The sequence below is a fragment of the Triticum urartu genome, chromosome 2, assembly GCF_003073215.2.
Source record: "Triticum urartu cultivar G1812 chromosome 2, Tu2.1, whole genome shotgun sequence".
Classification (NCBI taxonomy): Eukaryota; Viridiplantae; Streptophyta; class Magnoliopsida; order Poales; family Poaceae; genus Triticum; species Triticum urartu.
Window position 1 is genome coordinate 2850464 of NC_053023.1, and position 24020 is coordinate 2874483.

Below are 24020 nucleotides of genomic sequence, written 5' to 3' on the forward strand. Positions count from 1 at the left end.
GGAGAGCACTAGCTAGGTTTCATCCCAAGGTTTGTCCCAACAATTTCTTGGACGATGAAGCTGAGAATGTTTGCCAGCTTCCGATTGGTGTCACCGTGTTTCAATTATTAGTGAGGCGCCACAAGTGGCATGGTTTCATATGTTTGTCAGACGGTGTTTTCGGCCCATCCGGGATCAAAAAACTTTGGCCAATTTCAATCAACGAGGCACCATCAGTGGCCAGCTTTCATCTATTAATTGTTTGGATAATGAAGGTGAATAGTTTGCCAGTTTCTGGTTGGCGTCAACGTGGTTCAATTATTGGTTCAACTTCAATCAAGCAAGACACCGTATCAATAGAGAGATCGAGATGTTATGGAGGGAAAAAAATATGGAATGAAACTTATCAAGTATACTTATTACCAAATCTGTCAACTGCCACCCTGCTTTGGAGCGCAATAAAGTCAGTAGTATAGTTATGTTGACACAGCGCGTGTGCACATTGCTCGCTACTAGCATATGGCCTGTACTATCAATAGATAGATAGAGATGCAATGGAGGGAACTCGTCTATATATATGAAACCATAGCATGTCCATTGAAGATAAATCTAAGTAGCAGCATATCCCACACTACGGATAACAATGTGGATCCTACCCATCTCCATGGCACTCGTGCTACTTGTTCCCCTTCTTATGTACTTGAGGGCAGGTTGTAGATCAAAAAACCCAGTAGCGCTCCCCATAAACTGGCCAATACTACACATGTTCCCTTCCTTTGTGGCCAACCTCCACAACATGCCTGCCTATTTCACCCTGGTCCTCACTGGATCAGGCCACAACTTCAGGGCACACGGCCCACCTGGGACGGGGATGCGGTTCTTCGTCACATGCGACCCTGCGAACATCCAACACATTTTCACTACCAACTACCCTAACTTTCCAAAGGGTGCGGAGTTCGCTGCTATCTTCGATATCATGGGTGGCAGCCTCTTCACAATTGATGGTGAGCCAGCTCATAGGATGCGGGCCAAAGTCAAGGGTGTGCTCAACGGGCCGCGGTTGGTGGACAACCTTGCGAGTTACTGCGTCGACAAGGTAAAGAACAGCCTCCTCCCATTGTTCGCCCACATGGTGAGCATCGACACCCCATTCGACATGCAAGAAATGATGTCGAGGTTTATGTTTGACCTGTCTGCTACGTCTCTCTTTGGCGTGGACCCTAGCCTCCTATCCTCGGACTTGCCTCCCATGGACGTCGCGGTCGCCCTGGACACGGTCATGGAGATGGGATTTTTCCGGCTTGTGATGCCAACTTCTTGCTGGAAACTGATGAGGTGGCTAAACATCGGCCCCGAGAGAAAGCTCAGCACGGCGCACACAGTGCTACGAAGCTTCATCATGGAGATGATGGAGAGGTGGAAGAACAACACATGCCATACTGGTAATGACCACAGTGGTGTGGATATTATGCCTCCCTTCCTCAATGATCCTGACTACGCCGGTGATGAATTGGTGCTTGCGATGATTATCGGCTACTTGCTCGCTGCGAGGGACACAATTACAGCAACCCTAACATGGGTCTTCTACAACCTTGCCCAGAACCCTAACGTCGTGTCAACCATCCGCAATGAACTCTCACCCATTGCATCATGCAAAGCAGCATCCAGTGCAAGTGGCATGGTGATATTTGAGCCAGAAGAGACAAAATCTCTAGTCTATCTAAGAGCCTCCTTGTATGAGACTCTTAGGTTGTACCCTCCGGGGCCTATTGAGTACAAGACGGTAGCTGATGATGATGTCATGCCGAGTGGCCATAAGGTGCGCAGTGGCGACACCATCTTTATTTCTGTCCACTCCATGGGGAGAATGGAGGGACTGTGGGGTAATGACTGCCTCAACTATAATCCCGAAAGGTGGCTCTCAGAACGATGGCAACCTGAGGTACGTACCATCTCACCAGTTCTTGGCTTTCAACTCGGGCCCAAGGATATGCCCCGGCAAGGAAATTGCGGTTATGCAGATGAAGACCGTCATCGCCTCAACATTGTGGAACTTCGACGTGGAGCTGATGAAAGGGCAAAGCATACAGCCCAAGCCGTCTTGTATACTCAAGATGAAAAATGGGCTCATACTTAAGCTGAAGAAGCGGCAAATGTAATAAACATACTTTCCAAGCACTTGGGCATTTTGCGCTTCCCTCAACCACATTATCATCGAATAAGAAAAGCATTCATGCATCAATATGTATCTTTTTTTTTACTGAAAACAACCAATGTGTTGCAATTTATTACTTTGTTGTATGAGACATGATGTAAATCCATCAACCGGTCTTGAGTCCCTGGTAATTAATTGTGTCCCTCGCAGCGAGCAAGTAGTTGATAATCATCGCATGGTCTTGAGTTCCTACGAGTAACTTCTGAAGCAGTTCTCGCATCTCACGGGTCGCTCTAGCAACTCATGAGGCGACTCTCTGCCGCCGCCATAGCGAGTCTGCTTCACACGCTCCTTCCCCTCGCTATCGTCGTCGGTGGGCTCCTGGCCGGCCCGTGGTGGTGGTGAGGCACCCCTTCCTCATGTTGTTCCCCTCTCTGCTTGATCCTATGGCGACTCCTGACCCTCTTCGCAGTTGCGTGCCCTAATTCACATATGATCCTAGGCCGCTCATGGCGGCGCTCCAGCTGATGGTGGTGGTGCTGGTGCCTCATCGGCTGCTGACCTTTGATCTCTGCGGGCTCCTATCGGTGTGCCTCGGGCTAGATCGGGGGCGCCCAGCCCCTGCATGGTCTGGCTGGCCAGTCCGCCGGATCTAATGGCGGTTGGGTTTTGTCGGCATCCGGATCGTACTGGATCCGTATGATGCGGCTGGATCTTCATTGTGAAGGGCACCATGCAAACCCTTGTTGAGGCGACTAGTGTGAACTCGCGATTTGTTGGATACATCCGGAAGGCCCTAATGTGGGTTTTAGCGGCTCTCACTCCGAACGGTATGCTTTTGACGGTGAGATGCAATATACGAATGACAATTTGACGTAGAGGGTATGGTTGCACAGTGGCAGTGATGATGCTATTTTAAGATAGCAAAAAGCCCTGGGCACCAGACACCGATAACTCCATTTAGCTGCGACGCTTGCGAAGAGAAAGGCACTCGATTCATTTTTCAATTTCGGAGATAATGGCCGCCAATTCACTCATTCCTTTATTTCTACTTATAAAGCAACGACAATAGAAGCGAGACTGAATCGAGCATGAGACGCGAACGGAACAGATTGTGGACGACGTGGCGGCAACGGTGACATAATACAGTTACGGTGGGGGAGGGCATCTAGAACCAGAGGGAGGAGGTAGATGAATGGACTTGACACAACGGTAGCCATCAGAACTAAGGTAGAAAGTTGAATGTTGAAGAATAGATGGAGTGGTTGGATTTCGGCTTATCAAAGTTGACAGAGTTTTTCTAAAATTGTCAAATACTGCGTTGCCCATGCTTTCAAGCTTATGTTTGGATGGGTTGACAAAGCTTTTCTGGGTCAATATCCCTAGCTTACAAAGCTTTGGCCAGCTGTTGTGCTACAGGGACAATATGGGTGAAATTATTTTGGGCTCCGGCTTGTAGCTAGGAACTTTGTTCTAGTGATGACATACACATTGATCGGAATTCGTATTCCATGGTCGTTACTTGCAATCATAGCCTTTTCCTTGGAAACACGCACCCTATCGACGCGTTAGGATGGGCTGGGCAGTGAATTACAGAAGAGTGGTTTTCTGCGGGAGTTTGTACTGGGATATTTTCCTACAATTTTCTTTGGGTTCTTTTTGTTTCCGATTTTCCTTTTTTTGTTTCTTTTTTCCTCCTAATGGTGTGGAATTCTTTACTGTTGTTGCATGTGCCATGTGGAATGCCAAAGACAGAGCTACGTTTGAGAAAAAGATGATTAAAATCCCCTTTGAGGTTCTTTTCTGCTGGCACTTCGCTGATGTCTTGGACGTACTGCCCTGGAACTGGAACTGGAAGTGGAAGCAAGCGCCAGCCACAAGGTCAGCTCTCGTCTGCTCTGACCGCGCCCTGCCCTGCAGGTGCTTGCGTTTATTCCCACCAGGCCAGCTTCCTTCCACCGCGACCTTCCTACCTAGCTCCAGTACCAAGCACCCAGTTGCCGAGCGCGTGCACGCACGCTTGTTTGCGTCAGTGGAATCGCAGCTGTCTCCGCCCTATTGCATTTTACAATTCATGACAATTTTACAATTCATGAACATTTTTAGAAAACTGTGAATACTATATCACTTCTTCAGGAGCCCATTTCCTTGCAAAGTCCAGCAGCCAAACCAAATGTAATCATCCGCGTTCTCTCTCGATCCCACCCTCTCTCATATCAACTCCAGGCATAGCTGCATAGGTTGAGCGTTGTGCAACCTTGCACGCTGCTCTCTCTGCTCTCTTCCTTATGAAACAAGTACGTAGTAAAATCTCATAGATATAGATTAGTACATGGTAGTAGAACAGTTGTCCACCAGAGCCTTAGCCTCACGAATCAAAATACTCTCCCTGATGTATACAGAGCATACTCTTGGACGACAGGAGTAGTTTCTAGTATTGATTTTAGTACTAGCAGCTAGTTTACTGGTAGCTGATTACGTACAGCACCCCGTCCTTGTTTTTGTTTTCTAATCCGTGCGACAAGTGCAGCTAATAGCCTGATTATTACTACTCTCTTGCAGCTGCCTAGTGCTTTCGCCTCACACTTGTCCTTTACAGGCAACGATTTGCTTTGTTTAATATCTGATTAATTAACAGGTGCTGCAAAGTACTCCTTTTGTGACCCACTGGCACAATTCTCAACACGTTTTAATATCATATTCTCCCTCTTTATTGACTGCTTTTCTTTTAAAGCACCATGTGAATGGGATAGTGATATTCTTGCCATCTTTTGATCTGTCATCCACTTTCAATTCCTTTTTTGACTTGCGAGGAGGAGACTCAAACTCCACGTTTACCCAGCTTGTATATCAATATATTCTGGGATGATGGGATTAGTTTGTAGTACCATTGATTAGTACTAGTTTATTTGTAGCTGATGGAAACCCCTTGGCACTTTTTTCTAATCTGTGTGACAGGCGCAGCCCAATTATTACTACTTTCTCCGTTCCTAAATATAGGTCTTTTTAGACATTTCAATATGGACTACATACGGTTGTATGTAGACATATTTTAGAGTGTAGATTCAATTATTTTGCTCCGTATGTAGTTTATATTGAAATGTCCAAAAAGACCTATATTTAGGAACGGAGGAAGTAGACAATAACGGGCGTCCAATACGTTTGAGGAACCACTCACTTACTCCTTTTATTCTTCTTCTTTTTTTGCTGAAAAAAGGGCTTTATAGATCAATTATAATGTTTACATGAAGCCCCCTCTTCCTCACTGTGTCTGTGGGTGGCTGGCTCACTATCGTCTCTGCAGTCCTGCTGCTCTTTGTTTAGTCTGGGCACTACATTGTGCAACCTTTATTCCAAATTCTGTGAGTACTTTTTTATGTTCCCACGCGGCCGTCCAATATAAAGCAGTGCATTTTGTTCTGATCAGTCAACAGTGAATCAGGGTCTTGATTAATGCCGGAGTTTTATTTGCTGTCCCCAACTGTTTATATGCAAAACTTGCCTAACAAGTGGTGGGACTGTAAGTGTCTCACGCTGACTGATCTTCTACATATTTCAGTCAGGCATCATGTACTGTTGGTAGCTAGATTTCAGGTAATATTGAAATTACAAGTCTCTGCTTCTCGCTCTCGGAAATAAAATTACAACAATCTGTTCTAAACTGCCATCCCCATCCTAAAAGAACAGTGCACGGTTTCAGGTCAAGCCCCACGCCTGCGGCCATGCCCGGCGACGAGCTCTGCAACCCCTCACTTGCAACACATGGCGCCAAGAGGATGGGCGTCGCCACCGATGGGATCTCTGCTGCCGTCGGCTCCCACTTCCCCGTCGCCCTCCTCACCGCCGCTGGTACCGTACCTCTGCACACACTCTCGTTCATGTGCAGTTTCTTCGGAAATTAGGGGCTGCATCATTATTCTCTCCGTGTTTTGGTGTAGTGTGAACAAAAGTGCTATCTTGCGTAGCTTGATAGAGATAGCCCACCCGTTCAACGCTGGTTTTGCTTAGCAGCTTTATATTGATGTCCTCTGTATATACAAAAATAGTTCAACTTGTCTGAACAGCAGCTAGCTAACCTAACGCACCAAGGCGCTGGCTTAAATTCAATTGAAATTTGAGAAGACAAAAATGTCAGTGCCATTGTTTCTGCTGGGAACAAGCTAGTAACAACTTTATCTTATTTATATGGACCAACCAATGTGTAGAGGTGACTGCAAAAGATATCAAGACTGGATTTATCAGACAAAGCTAGTCTTGGTACCCATGTCTTGATTTATCTTTTGTTATTTTACTTCATCTTCCATTATATATGATGCCAACTTGGTTAGAGTGAAACCATATTAGGTGATGTTATCATGTGGAGCAGGTTTACATTCATGCATCGACCAGGAAAAGAACAAAGGCCGGCAGTTCAGTGTGGAATAAAATTAGCTAAACAGGGTCCAAACTGAGTGCATTAGCTCCACCATGCTTTGCTGGCAGCGATTAGTTTAGTTTATCACACGTCGTCTATCCCTGCATCAGGTCAGAGGATGGCCTTCAGCTGCTGCTCTTCTCTTGGCCTCGCCGGCCAGCAACACAGCTCCTGTCCCTCCCCGCAGTGCCATTTCCTCGCCCTCTCTCCAGTTAACGCGGCGACAGTGGCTCCTGGATCTGGACCAGCGACACAGCCGCCGGACAGCTAGCGCTACAGGTACCAAACTCAGATCTCCCTCTCTCTTTCCCTTTCTCTCTCCCTGTCTGTTAAGGTGTTCCTGCAGGCCTGACTTGCAGACCTTTTGCAGCTAGCTAGGCCTCCCTATCAGTCGGCAACTCGGCATCCATCACTGGCGCACCGGCGCGTGGTGCGCGCATATCAACGTAAGTACTGCCTCTGTTTTTATTTACTCGTCATATTAGAGTTGACTGAGACCAAATTTATAGAAATGAATATAAATATTTAGCATAACAAATCTATATGATGTGGAAGTACATTTAGAAATGAATCTAATGGTATTGATTTGCTATTTGTATATGTTAATATTTTTGTCTATAAACTTTGTCAAAGTTTGTAAAGCTTGACTTTGACCAAACTAATATGCAGAGTAAATAAAAACGGAGGGAGTACTACATACTCCTCTCCTTTAGTGTGCAGCTAGCCTATACAATCAATTTTCCTTTTCTAGCTAGGATGTCTTTTTATTAGTGAAGACAAATCAATGCATGCATATATGTCTGAATAATTGAATTACTCTTTGGCTTCTGGATCGATGCAGGTTGTACATCCCTGCATCAGATGGGGATGTACGCGGAGCTCCGCGTGGCGCAATGGGTGGTGGGCAAGGCGCTAGCCCCCGTTGCTGACGGCGTGTTGGGGGCTTGGGCAGCCACCAAGAACTTTGGTCCCAACGTTGAGGCCCTCAGCACGGAACTGCTGCTCGTGAAGGCCACGCTTGAGCAGGCTGCCCACAAGGAGCTCGGAGGCCCGGCAATGGAGATGCTGCTGCAGAAGCTGCGGGAATCGGGGCAAATTGCCGAAGACTTGCTGGACGAGCTGGACTACTTCCGCATCCACGACGAGCTCCATGGCACCTACGAGGCTGCCGACGAGCACGGCAAGGGTTGCGTCCGCAACCTTGCCCTCAATGCTCGCCACACCGTCAAAGCTGTTGGCAAACTAGTCAATTGTTGCGCTTGGCAGCATGCTACGCACCGGCAGAGGTCACGCAACAATCCCTCCTCATCGTCAAACGTTAATCAGGAGGTCAGCGGATGCATGCCCAAATTTGGTAAACTCCTCCCTTTGTCATCTTCCCCACATCCACATGTTGGTGATGATGACCGTGGCAATGAACAAGAAACACCAAAGCTTGAGTTTAATAGGGTTGATTTCTCTCGAAGGATGAAGGGCATTGTAGAGAAACTACAGTTTATGCGCAATGAGATTAACAAGATTTTGATACATTGTGAGCCTAGACCTGTCCTAGACATTACCCAGAGTCGTCCCATTACCAAAGGTCGAATTGATGAGCCAAAACTATATGGGAGGGACCATGTCATGAATAGCATTATACATGATATCATAGAAGGTCAATACTGTGACAAGAGTGTGACTGTGATTCCGGTTGTTGGTCCAGGGGGAATGGGGAAGACTACACTGATACAACACATATATCGCAGCCAACAAGTGCAGAATCATTTCCCAGTCATGATTTGGATATGTGTGTCGCTCAGTTTCAATCTGGATAAGGTGCTAGATCAGATTAAAACATGTACCCCTGCAGTTGTAAAGGAAAAGGTTGGCAGTACAACTGAAGATTTGATTGAACAAAGATTAAAATCTAAAAGATTTTTACTTGTACTGGATGATATATGGCAGATTAGTAATGGGGATGACTGGGGAAAATTATTGTCAACACTCAACAAATCAGAAAAAAAGGGTTCCATGATTCTCGTGACAACTCGGTTTCAAGCAATAGCACAGAAGGTTGAGACATCTGGCCACTCAATAAAGCTGAATGGTTTAGAGTCTAAAGAGTTTAGAAAGTTATTCCTTGCATTTGTCTTTGGTGATGAGCAATATCCAAGGGACAAACACTTTTTGCTTGAGACCGGAGATAAGATAATGGAAAAACTGAAGGGCTCCCCTCTTGCAGCAAAGTCTGTTGGTAGATTACTGAGTAAAGATCTTAGTTTGCGGCATTGGAAAAGGGTCCTAGAAAGTAAAGAATGGGAGAAGCAGACTGCTGACAATGAAATTATGCCTGCCTTGAAGCTTAGCTATGACTTTCTCCCTTTCCATCTGCAACAATGTTTTTCCTATTCTGGATTGTTTCCCGAAGATTACCATTTTGGAAGCCATGAGCTCATCGGCCTCTGGGTCGGACTAGATATTTTGATACCTAGTGGTCAAAACCAAACATTTGAAGATATAGGTTTGAGCAATTTAAGTGACTTAGTCGTTCATGGTTTCTTCAGAGAAGAGGGAACTGATGGTGATCTCTGGTATGTTATGCATGACCTACTGCATGATTTGGCATTGAATGTTGCTTCACATGATTGTCTTAGCTTACGTCTCTCTGATGTTGGATCAATGGAAATTCGGTCATCCATCTGTCACTTGTCTATAAGCACATATGACTTTGGTGAATATGCAGTATCGTGTGAAAATTTGAAGAGTGAAATGGAAGGACTTAAGACTAGATTTAAGGTTGAACATTTGCAAACATTGATGTTATTTGGAGAAATGGATGAAGGTTTTGTCAATATATTTAGTGATTTTTTTGGGGAAGTGAACACTCTTTGTGTTCTTCATTTTCCCAACATGCTTTGTCCTGTGGAGTCCATGTTACATAACTTTTCAGGACTACTCCACCTACGATACCTATGTCTAGGCACAGATGAGAGCCAGATGCATTTACCACTTATCATCTCTAAATTTTATCATTTAAGGATTCTAGATCTTCGGTTGTGGGATGGCCGTCGTGATTTACCAGAAGACATGAGCAACCTTGCCAAATTGTGCCATTTTTATGTCCCAAGTGATGATCAGCTTCATTCTGATATTTATAATGTGGGAAAACTGAAACTCTTGGAAGAGTTAAAGGTATTTCAAGTCAATAAGAAAAGTGAAGGGTTTGAAGCGAAGCAACTAGAGCATTTGACCAAGCTAAGGGAGCTTGGCATGTACAACCTTGAGAAGCTAGATACAACAGAAGAAGCAGCTCAAGCAAAACTGATGGAGAAAAAATACTTGAGGAGTTTAACATTGGACTGGGACAGTAAGCGGTCTAGTGTTGAGCCTGGTGCGGAAGCAGCGGTTCTTGAGCGCCTTCAACCACATGAAGATCTTCAAGTCTTGTGCATTAGAGGGCATGGAGGCTCTTCTTGTCCAACATGGCTGGGCGATGAGCTTGCTGTTGAAGCTCTACAATCTCTTTGGCTTGATGGTGTTTCTTGGGAAGTTTTCCCTTCTTTAGGGAAGGCGTGGGATCTTCGTAAACTGAGGTTGGAGAATATTTCTGGACTGAAAGAGGTTATCATGGAGAAAAGTTTCTGCATGCTAGTAAAGCTTGAACTCATTGGCTTAGGAAGTTTTGAAAAATGGGTTTACCCAGCTGAACTAGAGGCTTCCCTGGATGGAGAGCAGTTGCCAGCGGATACTCATATGTTCCCTTTCTTGCAAGTGTTGATGATTGAGGATTGCCCGAAATTCTTGGAGTTTCCAATTTCAAACCACATTCTTTACCCAAATTGGTTTCCCAAACTACAAAAGCTTCAGATACATGACTGTCCAGAATTCTCGTCAGTGATTCACATCTCTTGGATTGAGAGTCTGCGCCATGTCAGGATACGACAAGTAAAGGTGCTAAAGGAGTTTACGTACTCGAAATCATCTGATGGAGCAGAATTGGAAATTGTTGGAGAGGGTTATCTGCATAGATTAGACCAAGTGTTAGTTTTTGATAAAGAAATAGGATACCCCAAGCAATCCCTTCAGAGATTAAGTATACGTAATTCCCGGGCATTTCTATCCTCGTTTTCCCGTCACAGTTTCCCTTCCTCCTTGCAGTTCCTGGAGCTTGTAGGTGTGGAGGACTTGGGGACACTTGAGCCCCTCTCAAACCTCTACTTTGTTACTGAATTAACAGTGTGTTGGTGTGGAGAGGATCTGAAATGTCAAGGCTTGCAGTCTCTCCTTACCACGGGGGGCCATCTCAGGGAATTAAAAGTCTTAGGCAGCCCTGGTTTCTTTGCTGATTGGGATCCCAATCCTAGACGGGCTTTGGAGAATGTTGAAGTAGGTGAAGAGCAGCATACACAGCTTGTTTCATCCACATTGCGGAAACTTTACACGGATGATGCAGCGGGGCTCCTTTCTGCACCCATCTGCAGCTTCCTCTCTTCCTCCCTCACCAAGCTGGAACTTAGTGGGCATGTTACTGAAGGGATGGAACACTTCAGCAAGGAGCAAGAGGACGCCCTTCAGCTCCTCTCCTCCCTCGAGGAACTTGCGTTTTTGTGTCTCCCAGTTCTTCAGCAACTCCCTGTAGGGCTGCACAACCTTACCAACCTCAAGGTTTTATCAATCTCCGAGTGTCTAGAAGTCTCGTCATTGCCCAAGGATGGCCTCCCAAAATCCCTGCAAGAGCTACATGTGGCCCATCTCTGCAGCAGGGAGCTAATACAGCAGTGCATGGGGCTAGTGGGAACCATCCCAACAATCAGAACATACTACTGATCCAAGGTAACACAAACGTACTTATCACCATACTTTTCATGATTCTGTAATTCTATCCGGTGTTTATTAGTGTATGATCCAAACATTTACTTTTTAGGTTTCATTCTCTTCACCATAATCAGCTGTCAGTCTAGACAAGCTACTCTCTTTTCATGCCATTTTATGAATACATTATACAACACCATGGACAAGTCACCAGGCACACTGTATGAAAACTGACTGAAGATATGGTTTCCATGTAAGAATTATGGAAAGTTCACAAGACCATGTTAATGAAAAATAAATAGAGAATGCAGTATGGAACTATGGACTGAACTGGGAGAAGGAAGCAGCTAATAGTTTGATTATAAATCCCATATGTGAAGCTGACAGAAAAGGGGTCAAAGTTGGTAGTCTTGGACTCCTGACTCAGGTGTGTTTCTTGAGCTGTTCAAACTTCATACTACTCTTTATCACCAGTTGGCATGATCATGATGTAGCTTCTGTTGGTCAAAATGCATGTGTTTAACTGCAGGACGGGCGCGAGTAACTGCAGAAGGTCTAGATGCCGCTGAACAGTTGATGGCACCAGAAGGAACACACCAGAAATGTTCATCCGTGCGAGGTAACAGGGCTGTGAACTGCAAGACCTAGCTCGCGGGAGGTTATCAGGTTAACTGACTTCAAAACGTTTCAGAAACGGCTGCGGAGGTGGGTGATGGATTGGCTTGCAGCAAGTCCACGGATTAATGGTTATGCAGATATATAGAAATTTGATATGCTCGCGGGTTCCATACCAACGAAGAAGCGTGGCCTACAACTAGGTACGTATATCTGAAGCCGGTCGCCTCGTGACAGTCGCTCAGACTGACTTAAATTGTAGCGATGGTTAGTATTGTCCTTCATTCAGTATTGCTAGTATATTGCGAAGTTTTTTTTAACCCTGACCCTGAACACATATCATTTACTGCTGCTTTGTCAGGCCTCGTACCCGCTGCGCGCAACATATCTGCTCTGAGTAGAGGGGCATTATGTGTAGTATAATCAGCTATAACTGAATGGCTTGTTGAATTTTGCAGGTGTGACTAGCTCACTGGAGAAGGTTTAGATGCCGTTGAACAGTACAGGGCACAGAAAGGAAGACTGTACTCATGGTTCCTGCCAAGAACAGCACGCAAAGACTGCCATACACATGCTCGATGACTCCACCATTTAATGGTGTGTGCTTAAAAACACCGGTCAGCATTCATTCATGCGTGGTAAATAGGCCCCAGTGAAGTGTAACTCTGCAAGCTGGCTACATGTTGTTATTAGGTTAACTGGCTTGAAAACATTTCAGAATCGGCTGCCAAGGAGGGTGATGGATTGACTTAAACCAGGCCGCAGAATATCTGAAGCCATGCCAAGGAAGAAGCAGAAACACTGCCTAGGCTAGAAGCAGAGTCACCTCAAGCTATCTGAAGTGTTGTCATGTTACTTGGAAGTTGCTGCGATGAGTACATCATTCACGTTCATACTGTGTGCGTGATGGTTAGTATTTTTCGGTCATTCAGTATTAGTGTAGCACAAAATATTCTGACCCTGACCGGCAGAAACATGCCAATTACTTACACATCTCCCTCCTTGTCAGGAACCAGACTGCGTCTTCTGAAGAAGAAATTTCGACACTTGTCATGTTGTTAACTGAAGAAATCGACACCCAGCGGTCGGGTGGTGCCAAACCGGGCGGGCTCATCGTCGTCGACGGTCCGATCTTCACCTAACGGCAACTTGCCACTTTGCCCAGAGTCACGACACACCGCCACACCCTTCATCGCGCATCCAAGAAAACGGCTCTGAAGACTGTAGCTGTTGCTATTTGAATTTACTTACCTTTTACCGCCTCCTTGACTGTTCGCCTGCTTTACTTTATTAGCATCGTTAAAGTTAAGATTATCTTTCCCTGGTTGTAATGGGTATAAAACCCACCCCGGATCTACCTGAGAGAGCCCTGGAGCACATCCTGCTGCTGCTATGGTCTCTGCAGATGTGAAGATGGAACGGAGGCTACGTAACGTACCTGCCGGCCTGTTGGTGAAATAAACGGTCAGCTTGTTCGGTATGTTTTTTGCATAAGAAGAATGAATTATTGCACTGCCTGCTTGTTCGGTATGCTTTTTTGCATAAATGGTCAGCTTGTTCAGATGTGAACATGTACACGCCTGGTTCTGAACCACAGTTGAATTTGTTGTTTGTTGAGCATTGTACTGTATGTTTTTTGCATAAGAAGAATGGATTATTGCAGTGTAGCTGAACCAGATCATCTACCGCAGGCTCATTGAAAGCTTTGTTGATCGATGCCGCGGGCTTTTCAGAGCCGTACGTGAGCATGGGTTTCGTGATGCATGGATTTTTTTTAAATCACAAATTTTAGAAATGCTCTAGAATTTTAAAATTTGACATTATTTTTTATAAATATTCGTGAAATTCAAAATGTTCCAAAATTAATTTTAAATAAATTTTACAATAAGATTTATGAATTATGAAAAAAATGTTCATGGATTAAAATTGTTTGCAAGCATCGCCTGAAATCTACCAAGCCTCAGTTTCTTGCAAGTCTCTAAGAGAATCTTCAGCCGTTGGCCCCATAGGGGGCGCGTAAAATCGCCGCCTGGGGGCAAACCAACGCTAAAATCGGCGTCGGGGCGAGGGGAACCCGCTCGCCCCCAGACGCGGTTATTTTAAAAAAGGAATGCGGCAAAGTTCGGCAAATTGGACAAAACGTTCGGCTAAAGTTCGGCAAACTTGACATATATTCGACATGTTCGACGTTAGATAAGTTATTTAGAAAAACCCAACTAAGGGGCGAAGAAGTCGCTAAGTGCGGCGAAGTCGCCGACGTCGTCGCCATCCTCATCGTCGTCGGCGGCCTTCTCCTTCTTGATGCGGCCGCCCCTGCTGGATCCCTCCCCGGCGTCGCCCTGGCGGACCGGTGGCGGCGGCGCGTCGTCGTCGCTGTCGTCGAGGACGACTACGCCTCCTTCGTCCCGGCCACGGCGCTGAGCTTCGAACCGCTCGTAGGCGAGGCGCTGGCGCTCCACCTCCGTGCGTGCCCAGTCTTCACGCGCCCATTTGAGGGCCGCCGTGTCGTCGAGCTCCTCCTCCTTGACACCGCCGGCAAGCCCGGGCTCCGTCTTCACGACGGTGAGCCCCGGCTCCGTCTTCACGAAGGGGAGTCCCGGCTCCGTCTTGACGGCGGCGAGCCCCGACTCTGTCTTTGGCTTGACGTAGCGCGGAGGAGCCGAGGAGGAGGCGCGCCTGCCTCCCTCGTTGATGACGATGCCGGCGCTGCGGGTGCACCGGCCGAGCGGCGTCTCCGCGGCGGGCTCGGCCTTGACGCCGAATAGCGCCGGCGAGCCAGAGGAGTAGGAGGAGGAGCGGGAGGAGGACTGAGAGGAGGAAGACGAGGAGGAGCCGAACCTCCTGGGCACCCATTGCCCGGCGCTCCGGCAGGGGGGGGGGCGGCCGCCGCGGCAGGGTATGCCAGCGGCGGGTCATTGCCGCCCTCGAGGTATGCCAGCACCTCGTGGAGCATGCGGCCGGGGGCTCCCATCGCTGTTCTTGACGCTGCCCACCACCGGCGCCCCGTTGGTGGACGCCCGCCGCTGCGCCTGCCGGCGCTAGAACTACGCCGCCCACGACGCGTGGTTGTCGGCGGCGTACTGGGGGAGAGCGCGCTGCTCCTCCGTCAGGGACGCCCGCACGCGGTCGACCTCGGCGGCGTAGATGCTGGGGCGCGTGTCGACGTCGGTCACCAGGGGGATGGGGACGCCCCCGTTGCTGAGCCTCCACCCCGTCGGCCCGGCGCGCATGTCCGGCGGCGCCGGGATGTTGGCCTCGAAGAGGCGGTACGCCTCCCACTCGTGGAGCGAGCGACGGCCGAAGCCGTTGGCCGCCGCCGTGTCGCCAGGGAAGCGTTCGGCCATCGCTGAGAGGGAAGGGGAAGGGGAGGAAAGGGGAGATAGGCAGAGCTCGGCGGCGGACGGGAGAGCGGTGGCTGGTTTGGGCGCGGGCTGGTGTGGCCAGCGGCGAGGGGGAGCCGTTGGTTTTATAGCCCCGCGCCGTGTGTACGCGTGGCGGGAGGTGAGGCGTCGCCGCGCCGCCCGTGAAGAATCATTGGCAAGGCTGACCGGCGGCAGCCATGCCATTGATTTCCCGCGGAAACCGAGGCGTTCTGGGGGAAGAGGAGGCGCGTGTCGCTGACTCGACGGCCCCGGAGCTCTTTCGCGCCAAAACCGCTCGCCTCGGCGCCCCCGAGCGCGCCGGGTTCGGCCTGGATCCGCCGGTGCCAGTTTTGGCCCAAACCGGCGAAAAACGGGATTCTGAGGACGTGACTGGGCCGATTTTTTAGGCGCGGGTTCGAAAAAAACGCCTGGGGAAGGTCTGTTGGGGTCGCGGTCGGAGATGCTCTAACTATGGGATACTTGAAACAACTTAAATTAAGCCCCTGGATCTGCTTGGTGCGAGGGTGCGCAGACCAAACCTATGCATTAACAATAATTTTCTTGAATAAAACTAAAAGATGAAGATAAAGAAAAGCTAAAAGTAATTTGTAGATTTGCTGCCACCACCAGATATTGACGTCCCGCCGGCGGAATCTCCCCATGTGTGTGTGTTGTGCTGTGGGCGCGTGTCGACTTTTTGCTTGTGTTCATGTTTTTTTAGCAACTGCTTGTGTGCATGTGTGTTGTGCCACAGTGGCGTCGGGGGACAGATCCATGCTCTCGCCATGAAGTGTGATTGGACTGAGGATGCCTACGTTGGGAGCGCACTTCTTGACATGTACGCGCGGTGTGGGAGGATGGACATGGCCACCGCAGTGTTCAACAGACTATTTTTTTTTTTTTGCGAGTCAGTGTTCAACAGACTTGACTCGAAGAACGCTCTGATTTCTGGGTTTTCAAGGAAGGGCGACGGAGAAACAGCTTTAAAGGTGTTCGCCGAGATGCAAAGAATGTTAGAGATAATCTTGGCATGAAAGACTTAGGCGTGTGGCCTGGCGCATGGTGCGGCTGAGCATGGGGGAAGCAGCCTGATCGTGGGCTGTTTGTTGGCTGCATGCATGGTTGTTAGCTGCATGTATGTGTGCTAGCCGAGTTGTGCGTTAGTGGACTTAGTGCGTGCGTGCATGTAGTTAGCTAGTTGGTGGTGTGTGGCCACTGGCCTGGGTGCGTGAGTGTGCTATATAATGTGTACTCGGCTGTGAGGGCCAGTGCAAAAGATGTAGCATTCATGGTAGCCAAGGGAGATTGACTGGGCAAAGCTATGTGTTCTTCCTTGGTCTATGCGTGTGTGTGTTCTCTCTCTGTGTCCTTGTGTTCATGGGAGTGTTTCTGAGAGAAGCCATTAGAGAGAGTTGTGAGAGGCAGCTCGAGGTAGAAGAAGAGGCGGCGCGGCGAGGAGGCGGCGCCAACAAAGAAATGGGTTTGAGGCAACACATTTTACTTACTCCAGCCTGTTCACTGCCTTTGCTGGTTTAGGTGCTCTTGAGCAGGGGAAGTGGGTGCATGCACATATGATTAAGTCTCGGCAGAAACTGACCGCGTTTCATGGGAACACAATTCTTGACATATATGTATGCAAAATCGGGGAGTATGGTTGACGCGAAAAAGTTGTTTGACCGTGTGGAGAGTAAAGATCTAGTTACTTGGAACTCGATGCTCACAGCACTTGCGCAATATGGACTCTGAAACGAAGCAATCTCCCATTTTGAGGAGATGAGGAAATCAGGTCTCCTTCCTTTGCATTTTGACTGCCTGTACCGATGGAGGCCTGGTGAAGGAGGGAAAGCACTACTTTGACATGATGCAGGAGTATAATTTAGAGCCCGAGATTGACCATTATGTTACGGTTGTTGATCTATATATAAGGAGAAGAAGTAGGTAAGCGGAAGAGGTATATAAGATGTGGGATGAGATAACCATGAAGATTAGAAAAGAAGGATATGTTCCTGATATGAATTATGTCCTTCTGCGTGTAGACGATCAAGAGAGGGAGACAAACTTACAGTACCACAGCGAGAAGATCGCGCTCGCATTTGCACTGATCCAAATGCCTACAGGGGCAACAATTCGGATCATGAAGAATATTAGGATATGTGGGGATTGCCACTCTGCATTCAAATACGTCTCCAAAGTTTTTAAAAGGGAGATTGTTGTGAGGGACACTGATAGATTTCACCATTTCAGTAATGGGTCTTGTTCCTGTGGAGATTACTGGTGATTCTGCTAATATTTAGTGTGTTTATGAATCTACACGGCCATGGGTTGATTCAGTAACAGACAACAAGAACTTGTTCATGCACATGTGTCGAGCCATATCTGCTTGATTTTCTGTCGGCAGAACAAACAGCATGATGCAGCCCTCAAGATCATTCAGCATTCATTTCGTTCATGAGGGAGGGAGGGAAAGAGGTACTCTTGAAGACATGTGCTTTCACTCTTATAGCACAATCACTAAAATTTCGCAGGTGGCAGGAGCAGCATTATTGTTTGTGTGTGGCTTATGGGTTTCTGAGAGGAACTTAGACCACCTGCATTTGGAGGTGCAATGTCCGAATAGAAGCATGCTTCGGATGGCTTTATTTCAGGTAAAAATTTCCAACAATATATCTTGCGGATATTTGCAAACATGGTGGGTTGACTTCCAGAACCTAATTACCACATCGGATGAATTCCACAGAGAAATAGTGTTAGGCGTAATTCTAGAAATATAAGGCTGGGTGATTTGCTACTTATGCACACTACCACCTCTTACATTTCAGGTATCGCCATCCGGCACTGACCACGGGTCTTCTGTAGTCACTTGATCGTCGTTCTTTGGTTCGGTTCTTTCACAAGTCCTCACAAACAGAAGGTATTATCCCTTTTGGGAGTCAGAAACTCTGAGAATCTGCATGCATGGTTGTTGTACTCGTCTGAAGGAGGTGATTGTCCACCAAAAGAATGCAGTTCCGTACTTACCTACTTAATTACCTTCCAGCCTTGTACAAAAATATACGTACTCCACATAAGTGTTGGCTGTTCTTGGTCTGTTGATGATAACAGGGAGGTTTTTACTTTGTCTTCAATCTCTTTCTGTCGCCATCTAGAACATATTAAATAATACGTTGTACTTGCTCCACAGGAACAAGAGCCATTACTGAAATGTTGCCTGTTGAATCTAGATGGTTAGATTTAAGTCATGATTTTTTGATTTTGCTTGTTTGAGAAAAGATTCAAATCCTGATTGTACAATGGGCGGACCTAGCGGGTGGGCCAGATATTTTTTGAAAAAAATTTACTGTATATATCAACTACGGACCAAGCGGGTGGACCAATTTGGCTTCTTTCTACTTCTGTCCTGTACACGAGTGAGCTTGTTTATATTATTCATTTGACAAATTTTTATCGCACATGGGTAGTGTGGAAAAACAAATATGGAGTGTGCCCACCCACCAGTTTTTTCCTTGGTCCGCCAGCGACTGCTACCCTATTGACATGGAAACCACCGGCCAAGCGCGGGTGCGCCGTTTTTGGATCGCCCGTCCTCACGACCTTATGGGCATCAGCGGTCGCCCACCTTCACTGTCTCATCTTCTTTCCGAATCCTTGACAACATGAATTTATATGGTTTTTTTATCTCTGACTGGGAAAGAGGCATGCAGCTTCTTCCTCTGCTTTCTTTCATAGAAAAGCACTTCGTTTTCAGTGATTCCTGCACATCTGTTCTTCTCCCCTTCGACCGGCTCCGTGGCTCCTCTCCTCGTTGCTATCCAAGGTATGCATATGTGTCCGTTTTTTTACTTGTACATCTGAATTGTTTCAGGTTGCAGATGCATCTGATTTTTCTCGAAAAGGGGGATCTCCCCGGCCTCTGCATCAAAACGATGCATACGGCCATCTTATTAACCAAATAACAAAAGGTGCCAACAAGGTTCCAAAGTCTCCAGCCAAACAAAAAGGCAAGGAAAAAAGCAGCTCACACAGAGCAACAGACGGCTAGATACACAAACTAGCCCGAAAAAGATGCCACGACCGGCTGGCTAAAAATAGATAGGGAAACTAATTGCCTATCCTATTACATGACCGCCATCCAAACCGGTTGAAGATATCCCGAGCTACCATCTCCCAACGGATAGATCCAGTAACCAAAAGCTCCCTGGCCTCCATCAGAGTGAGTAGCGACCATGAACGGATCAGTGCCGTAGCTCGGAAAATAACCTGCAAAAAATGAATCCGTGAAGTTCTGTTAAAAACTAAGTCATTTCTGCAATTCCAGATAGTCCATAACAAGGCGCAAACTCCAACCCGAAGATGTCTTGCTAATGCAGGTTCAACCCCATTAAGCCATGTCCCAAATAAAGCATTGACCGAAGTCGGTGGAGTAATATTGAAAGCAATATAGACCGTCCGCCAAAGAACTTTGGCCAACGGGCAATCAAAGAATAGTTGTTTAATCGTCTCATCCCGATCACAGAAACTACACCTAGTAGGTCCTGTCCAATTGCGCTTAATCAAGTTGTCCTTTGTCAGAATAATTTGTTTATGGACAAACCACATAAACACTTTAATTTTTAAAGAAACTTTGACAGCCCAAACATACTTGGAAGTTGGAATAGCATTCGAATTAATAACATCAATATACATTGATTTAACTGTAAATACTCCAGATCTAGTCAACTTCCAGCGCAATATATCGGGTTGGTCAGACAGTTGAACCTCCATCAGTCTCCTAACTAGATGGAGCCACTGTTCGAAACGATTGCCCGCTAGCGACCGTCGAAACTGAATATTAAGGGGAACAGATTGGAATACCGTTGCCACAAACACGTCGTGTCGTTGAGCAATCCGATATAAAGACGGATATTGAATGGCCAAAGGTGATTCACCAAGCCAAGTATCCTCCCAGAAACGTGTAGTCGTACCGTTTCCAATAACAAATTTCGTCCTATTGAACATAGATTGTTTGACTTTCATTAGTCCTTTCCAGAAAGGCGAATCAGTCGGCCTAACTGCGACCTGGGACAATGTTTTAGTCTGGAGGTACTTGCTGCGTAGGATCTGCGCCCACATGGCCTCAGTCCCGGAAGACAATTTCCACAACCACTTACTAAGAAGGCATCTGTTCTTAATTTCGAGATTTTCAATACCAAGACCCCCTTGGTCTTTCGGTCTACAGATGATGTCCCATTTAGCAAGCCGATATTTTCTCTTAAGTTCATCACCCTGCCAAAAGAAACGCGATCGATAGAAGTCCAGTCTTTTCCTAACACCAACTGGGACCTCAAAGAAAGATAAGAGAAACATGGGCATACTCGTGAGCACCGAATTAATCAATATCAAGCGCCCTCCGTATGACATGAGCCTACCCTTCCAACAGCTCAGTTTTTTCTCAAATCGATCCTCGATGCATTTTCATTCTCTGTTTGTAAGCCTAACGATGGTGAATCGGAATACCAAGGTAAGAGAAGGGTAAACTCCCCAACTCGCACCCAAACAATTGCCTATAAGACTCCTGGTCGTCTTTGGCTCTACCAAAGCAGAACAACTCGCTCTTATGAAAGTTAATCTTTAACCCGGTCAATTGTTCAAAGGCATAACACTAGCTTCATATTTCTCGCCTTGGCCAAATCATGCTCCATAAAGATGATTGTATCATCGGCGTACTGAAGGATGGAAACACCTCCCTCAACAAGATGAGGTACCAACCCCCCCACTTGACCATTCTTCCTTAGCCCTTCCTATCAAAATTGCTAACATATCCACCACAATGTTAAACAGGATAGGGGACATCGGATCTCCTTGTCTTAGGCCTTTATGTGTCTGGAAGTAATGACCTATATCGTCATTCACTTTAATTCCCACACTCCCTTTTTGCGTAAAGGATTCGACCTGTCGGCGCCAGGCTTCATCAAAACCTTTCATACGCAGTGCCTGTTGGAGGAATGACCACTTAACCTTATCGTACGCTTTTTTGAAATCCACCTTAAAAATTACTCCATCTAATTTTTTGGAATGGATTTCATGGAGCGTTTCATGAAGAACAACCACCCCTTCAAGGATGTTCCTGTCCGGCATGAAAGCAGTTTGGGATTGCTGCACCACAGACTGCGCAATCTGTGTGAGCCTATTAGTCCCGACCTTGGTGAATATTTTGAAACTAACATTGAGGAGGCAGATCGGTCTGAACTGCTCAATCCTCACAGCATCCGTTTTCTTTGGTAGCAAGGTGATAGTTCCAAAATTCAAGTGAAATAAATGAAGCTGTCCAGAGAATAGATCATGAAACATGGGTAGTAAATCCCCCTTAATAATATGCCAGCACTTTTTATAGAACTCAGCCGGGAACCCATCCGGACCGGGAGCCTTGTTATTTTTCATTTGTGCAATAGCATCTAATACCTCCTTTTCTGAGAACGGGGCAACCAGGATATCATTATCAGCAGTAGACAATTGAGGCACGTCCTCGATCCTGGACTCATCGAGGGACACACAATTGTCCTCCGGCGGTCCAAATAACTGTCTATAGTATTCAGTAATATAGGTTTTGAGATTATCCTGCCCTAAAATAGTACCCTCATCCTGCTCTAGCTGAAAGATCCGCTTCTTTCTGTGCTTACCGTTAGCAATGAGGTGAAAGAATTGAGTGTTCGCGTCCCCATGGACTACTTTGTGGACCTTGGCACGCAAAGCCCACTTCAGTTCTTCTTCTCGGAGAAGTTCCATCAGCCTCTTCTCCGCCTCATTTTTATCCTGGAGCTCGGCTGGCAGCAATATCGCGGATTCGGCTTTTACGTCCAAGGCCTGTACAAGAGAGAGGAGCCGATCCTTCTCAATCTTATACACCCCACTGAGGTGCTTAGCCCAACCCCGTAAGAAAGTTCTCAAATGCCTAATTTTGTTCTGCCAGCGCTCGACCGCCGTCCTTCCTCCAACACCCTTGGCCCACTCCCTGGCTATGATGTCTAAGAACCCCTCGCGTTCGAACCAGGCCATCTCAAATGAGAAGGTGTTTTTGTTTCCCACATGGTTCGGCTCCCCTGAGTCAACGAACAAAGGTGTGTGATCGGAGATTCCCCGGGTGAGAGCTTGCACTGTAACAAGAGGGAACTTCTGTTCCCACTCCACGCTGGCAAGAACCCGATCAAACTTTTCATACGTCGGATTTGGCAGAGCATTAGCCCAGGTAAACTTTCTACCAGAAAGCTCAATCTCCCTTAGATCTAAACTTTCAATAATGGTATTGAACATAAACGACCATCTGCCGTCAAAGTTATCATTATTTTTCTCCTCTCTCCTCCTAATGATATTGAAATCATCCCCGACCAGAATCGGCAATTGTTCGGACCCACATATCCGAACAAGATCCGCCAAAAACTCCGGTTTAAGCTCGGGTTGGGCGGCACCATAGACTGCTACCAGAGCCCAGTTGAACCCATCAACTTTAGACCTAACTCGAAACTTTACCGCGAAGTCATCCATAACTACACTTCGGACTTCAAGGGAATCGCACCTCACACCCAGTAAGATACCTCCCGATCTACCTCGGGGCGGGAGACAATGCCAGTCGAAATCAATACCACCAACGAGAGAGGAAAGAAATTGTGGCGCAAAATTCTCTCTACCAGTTTCCGACAAAGCAATAAAATCTAACCGCTGTTCCAGAGAAGCTTCAGCAAGAAATCTTCTTTTAGCCAAGTCCTTCAGACCTCTGCTATTCCAAAAGATTCCTTTCATAGTTCATCATGGAATTTTTTAGCAGTCCGAAACCTAGCACTCCTACGCACTGCAGAGTCAGGATAAATCTTTCGTTTCCACTTACGCTTAGGTTCAGTAGGCTCCGCCACCCGGTCCTCATCACCGGGCTGAACGGAATCAACAACTACATCATGTAAGGGCTCATCATCACCCTCAGACTCCTGATTGGAAGGTGCTAGATCCACACATAGGTTATTAAGCACTCTAACCCCTAACGCATCAATTTCCTCATCATTCATGGGTTTGACCGCAGCAAGATGACGAATAGTCTCTAAGGCCCGCTCAACATTGATCTATCTACATCTGTTAGGTCATCTGATGCTCTCGGAATTATGTCTGATTGCATCAACATTGATCTATCTACATCTGTTATGTTCGCCTGCTGCATCTTTGTTTATTTCAACAGTTGAATGCACCGGAGGAAGATGTTGATCTGGACTCTCTCGATGAGGATTTAGAGAGCAGAAAGGAGGTGGGGCTAGGCGACATAGCAAAAGACCTGAACAAAAATCACCCACATCCTACTCGGCACACTCACGGTCATGACCGCAAGCTGTCGTTCCTCCTAGGGTTGCAGAAGAAACTGAGCGATCCTTTCAAGTCCTTTGGGGATATGTTCAACCGTATCCTCAAGAGAGGGGAGCAGACGATAAATGAGGCGTCGCCTCTGCCCCCGGTCAGCATCCCGGATGTTACTGAGAGGTTAGTTGTAACGATCAAAAAATAATAATACACAATCTACAGCAGATGGATTGGAGGTCAAATGCAGCAAAACCCGCGAAGGTGAAGATGCAAATGCAGATTGTGACCATGTAGTTAAAGATACTACCACGGAGGATGTACCGTGGGTCCGTGGCGGCAGTGTATGCGAAGACGAGTGAACACATGTGGACGAAGGCTATAAACTTGA

General features: G+C 46.9%; 2 protein-coding genes and 2 pseudogenes across 6 annotated transcripts in view; all 4 read left to right on the forward strand.

Annotated features, from left to right (window-relative positions):
* Positions 1 to 24020, forward strand: part of LOC125534949 (putative disease resistance protein RGA3) — a 41079-nt gene that overhangs the window by 16073 nt on the left and 986 nt on the right. The gene's annotated exons all lie outside the window — the stretch shown is intronic.
* Positions 605 to 2315, forward strand: LOC125534954 (annotated as a pseudogene).
* LOC125534950 (putative disease resistance protein RGA3) lies at positions 5580 to 13525 on the forward strand. Of its 5 annotated transcripts, none has more exons than XM_048698009.1 (11): positions 5580 to 5728; positions 5835 to 5983; positions 6659 to 6827; positions 6919 to 6994; positions 7390 to 11360; positions 11452 to 11766; positions 11869 to 11958; positions 12031 to 12157; positions 12413 to 12592; positions 12673 to 12863; positions 12964 to 13525. In XM_048698009.1, the coding sequence occupies exon 5, from the start codon at positions 7410 to 7412 to the stop codon at positions 11352 to 11354; it is 3945 nt and encodes a 1314-aa protein (XP_048553966.1). In that variant the 5' UTR covers positions 5580 to 5728; positions 5835 to 5983; positions 6659 to 6827; positions 6919 to 6994; positions 7390 to 7409; the 3' UTR covers positions 11355 to 11360; positions 11452 to 11766; positions 11869 to 11958; positions 12031 to 12157; positions 12413 to 12592; positions 12673 to 12863; positions 12964 to 13525. The 5 variants fall into 5 exon arrangements, with proteins under 5 accessions (XP_048553966.1, XP_048553967.1, XP_048553968.1 ...); XM_048698010.1 differs by having other exon boundaries at positions 12413 to 12571; XM_048698011.1 differs by having other exon boundaries at positions 12413 to 12551; positions 12648 to 12863.
* On the forward strand, positions 15514 to 23991 carry LOC125533925 (annotated as a pseudogene).

Bases quoted from the DNA above. Each gene is read 5' to 3' on its own strand.
- LOC125534950 (XM_048698007.1), top strand. From the start codon at position 7,410: ATGGGGATGTACGCGGAGCTCCGCGTGGCGCAATGGGTGGTGGGCAAG.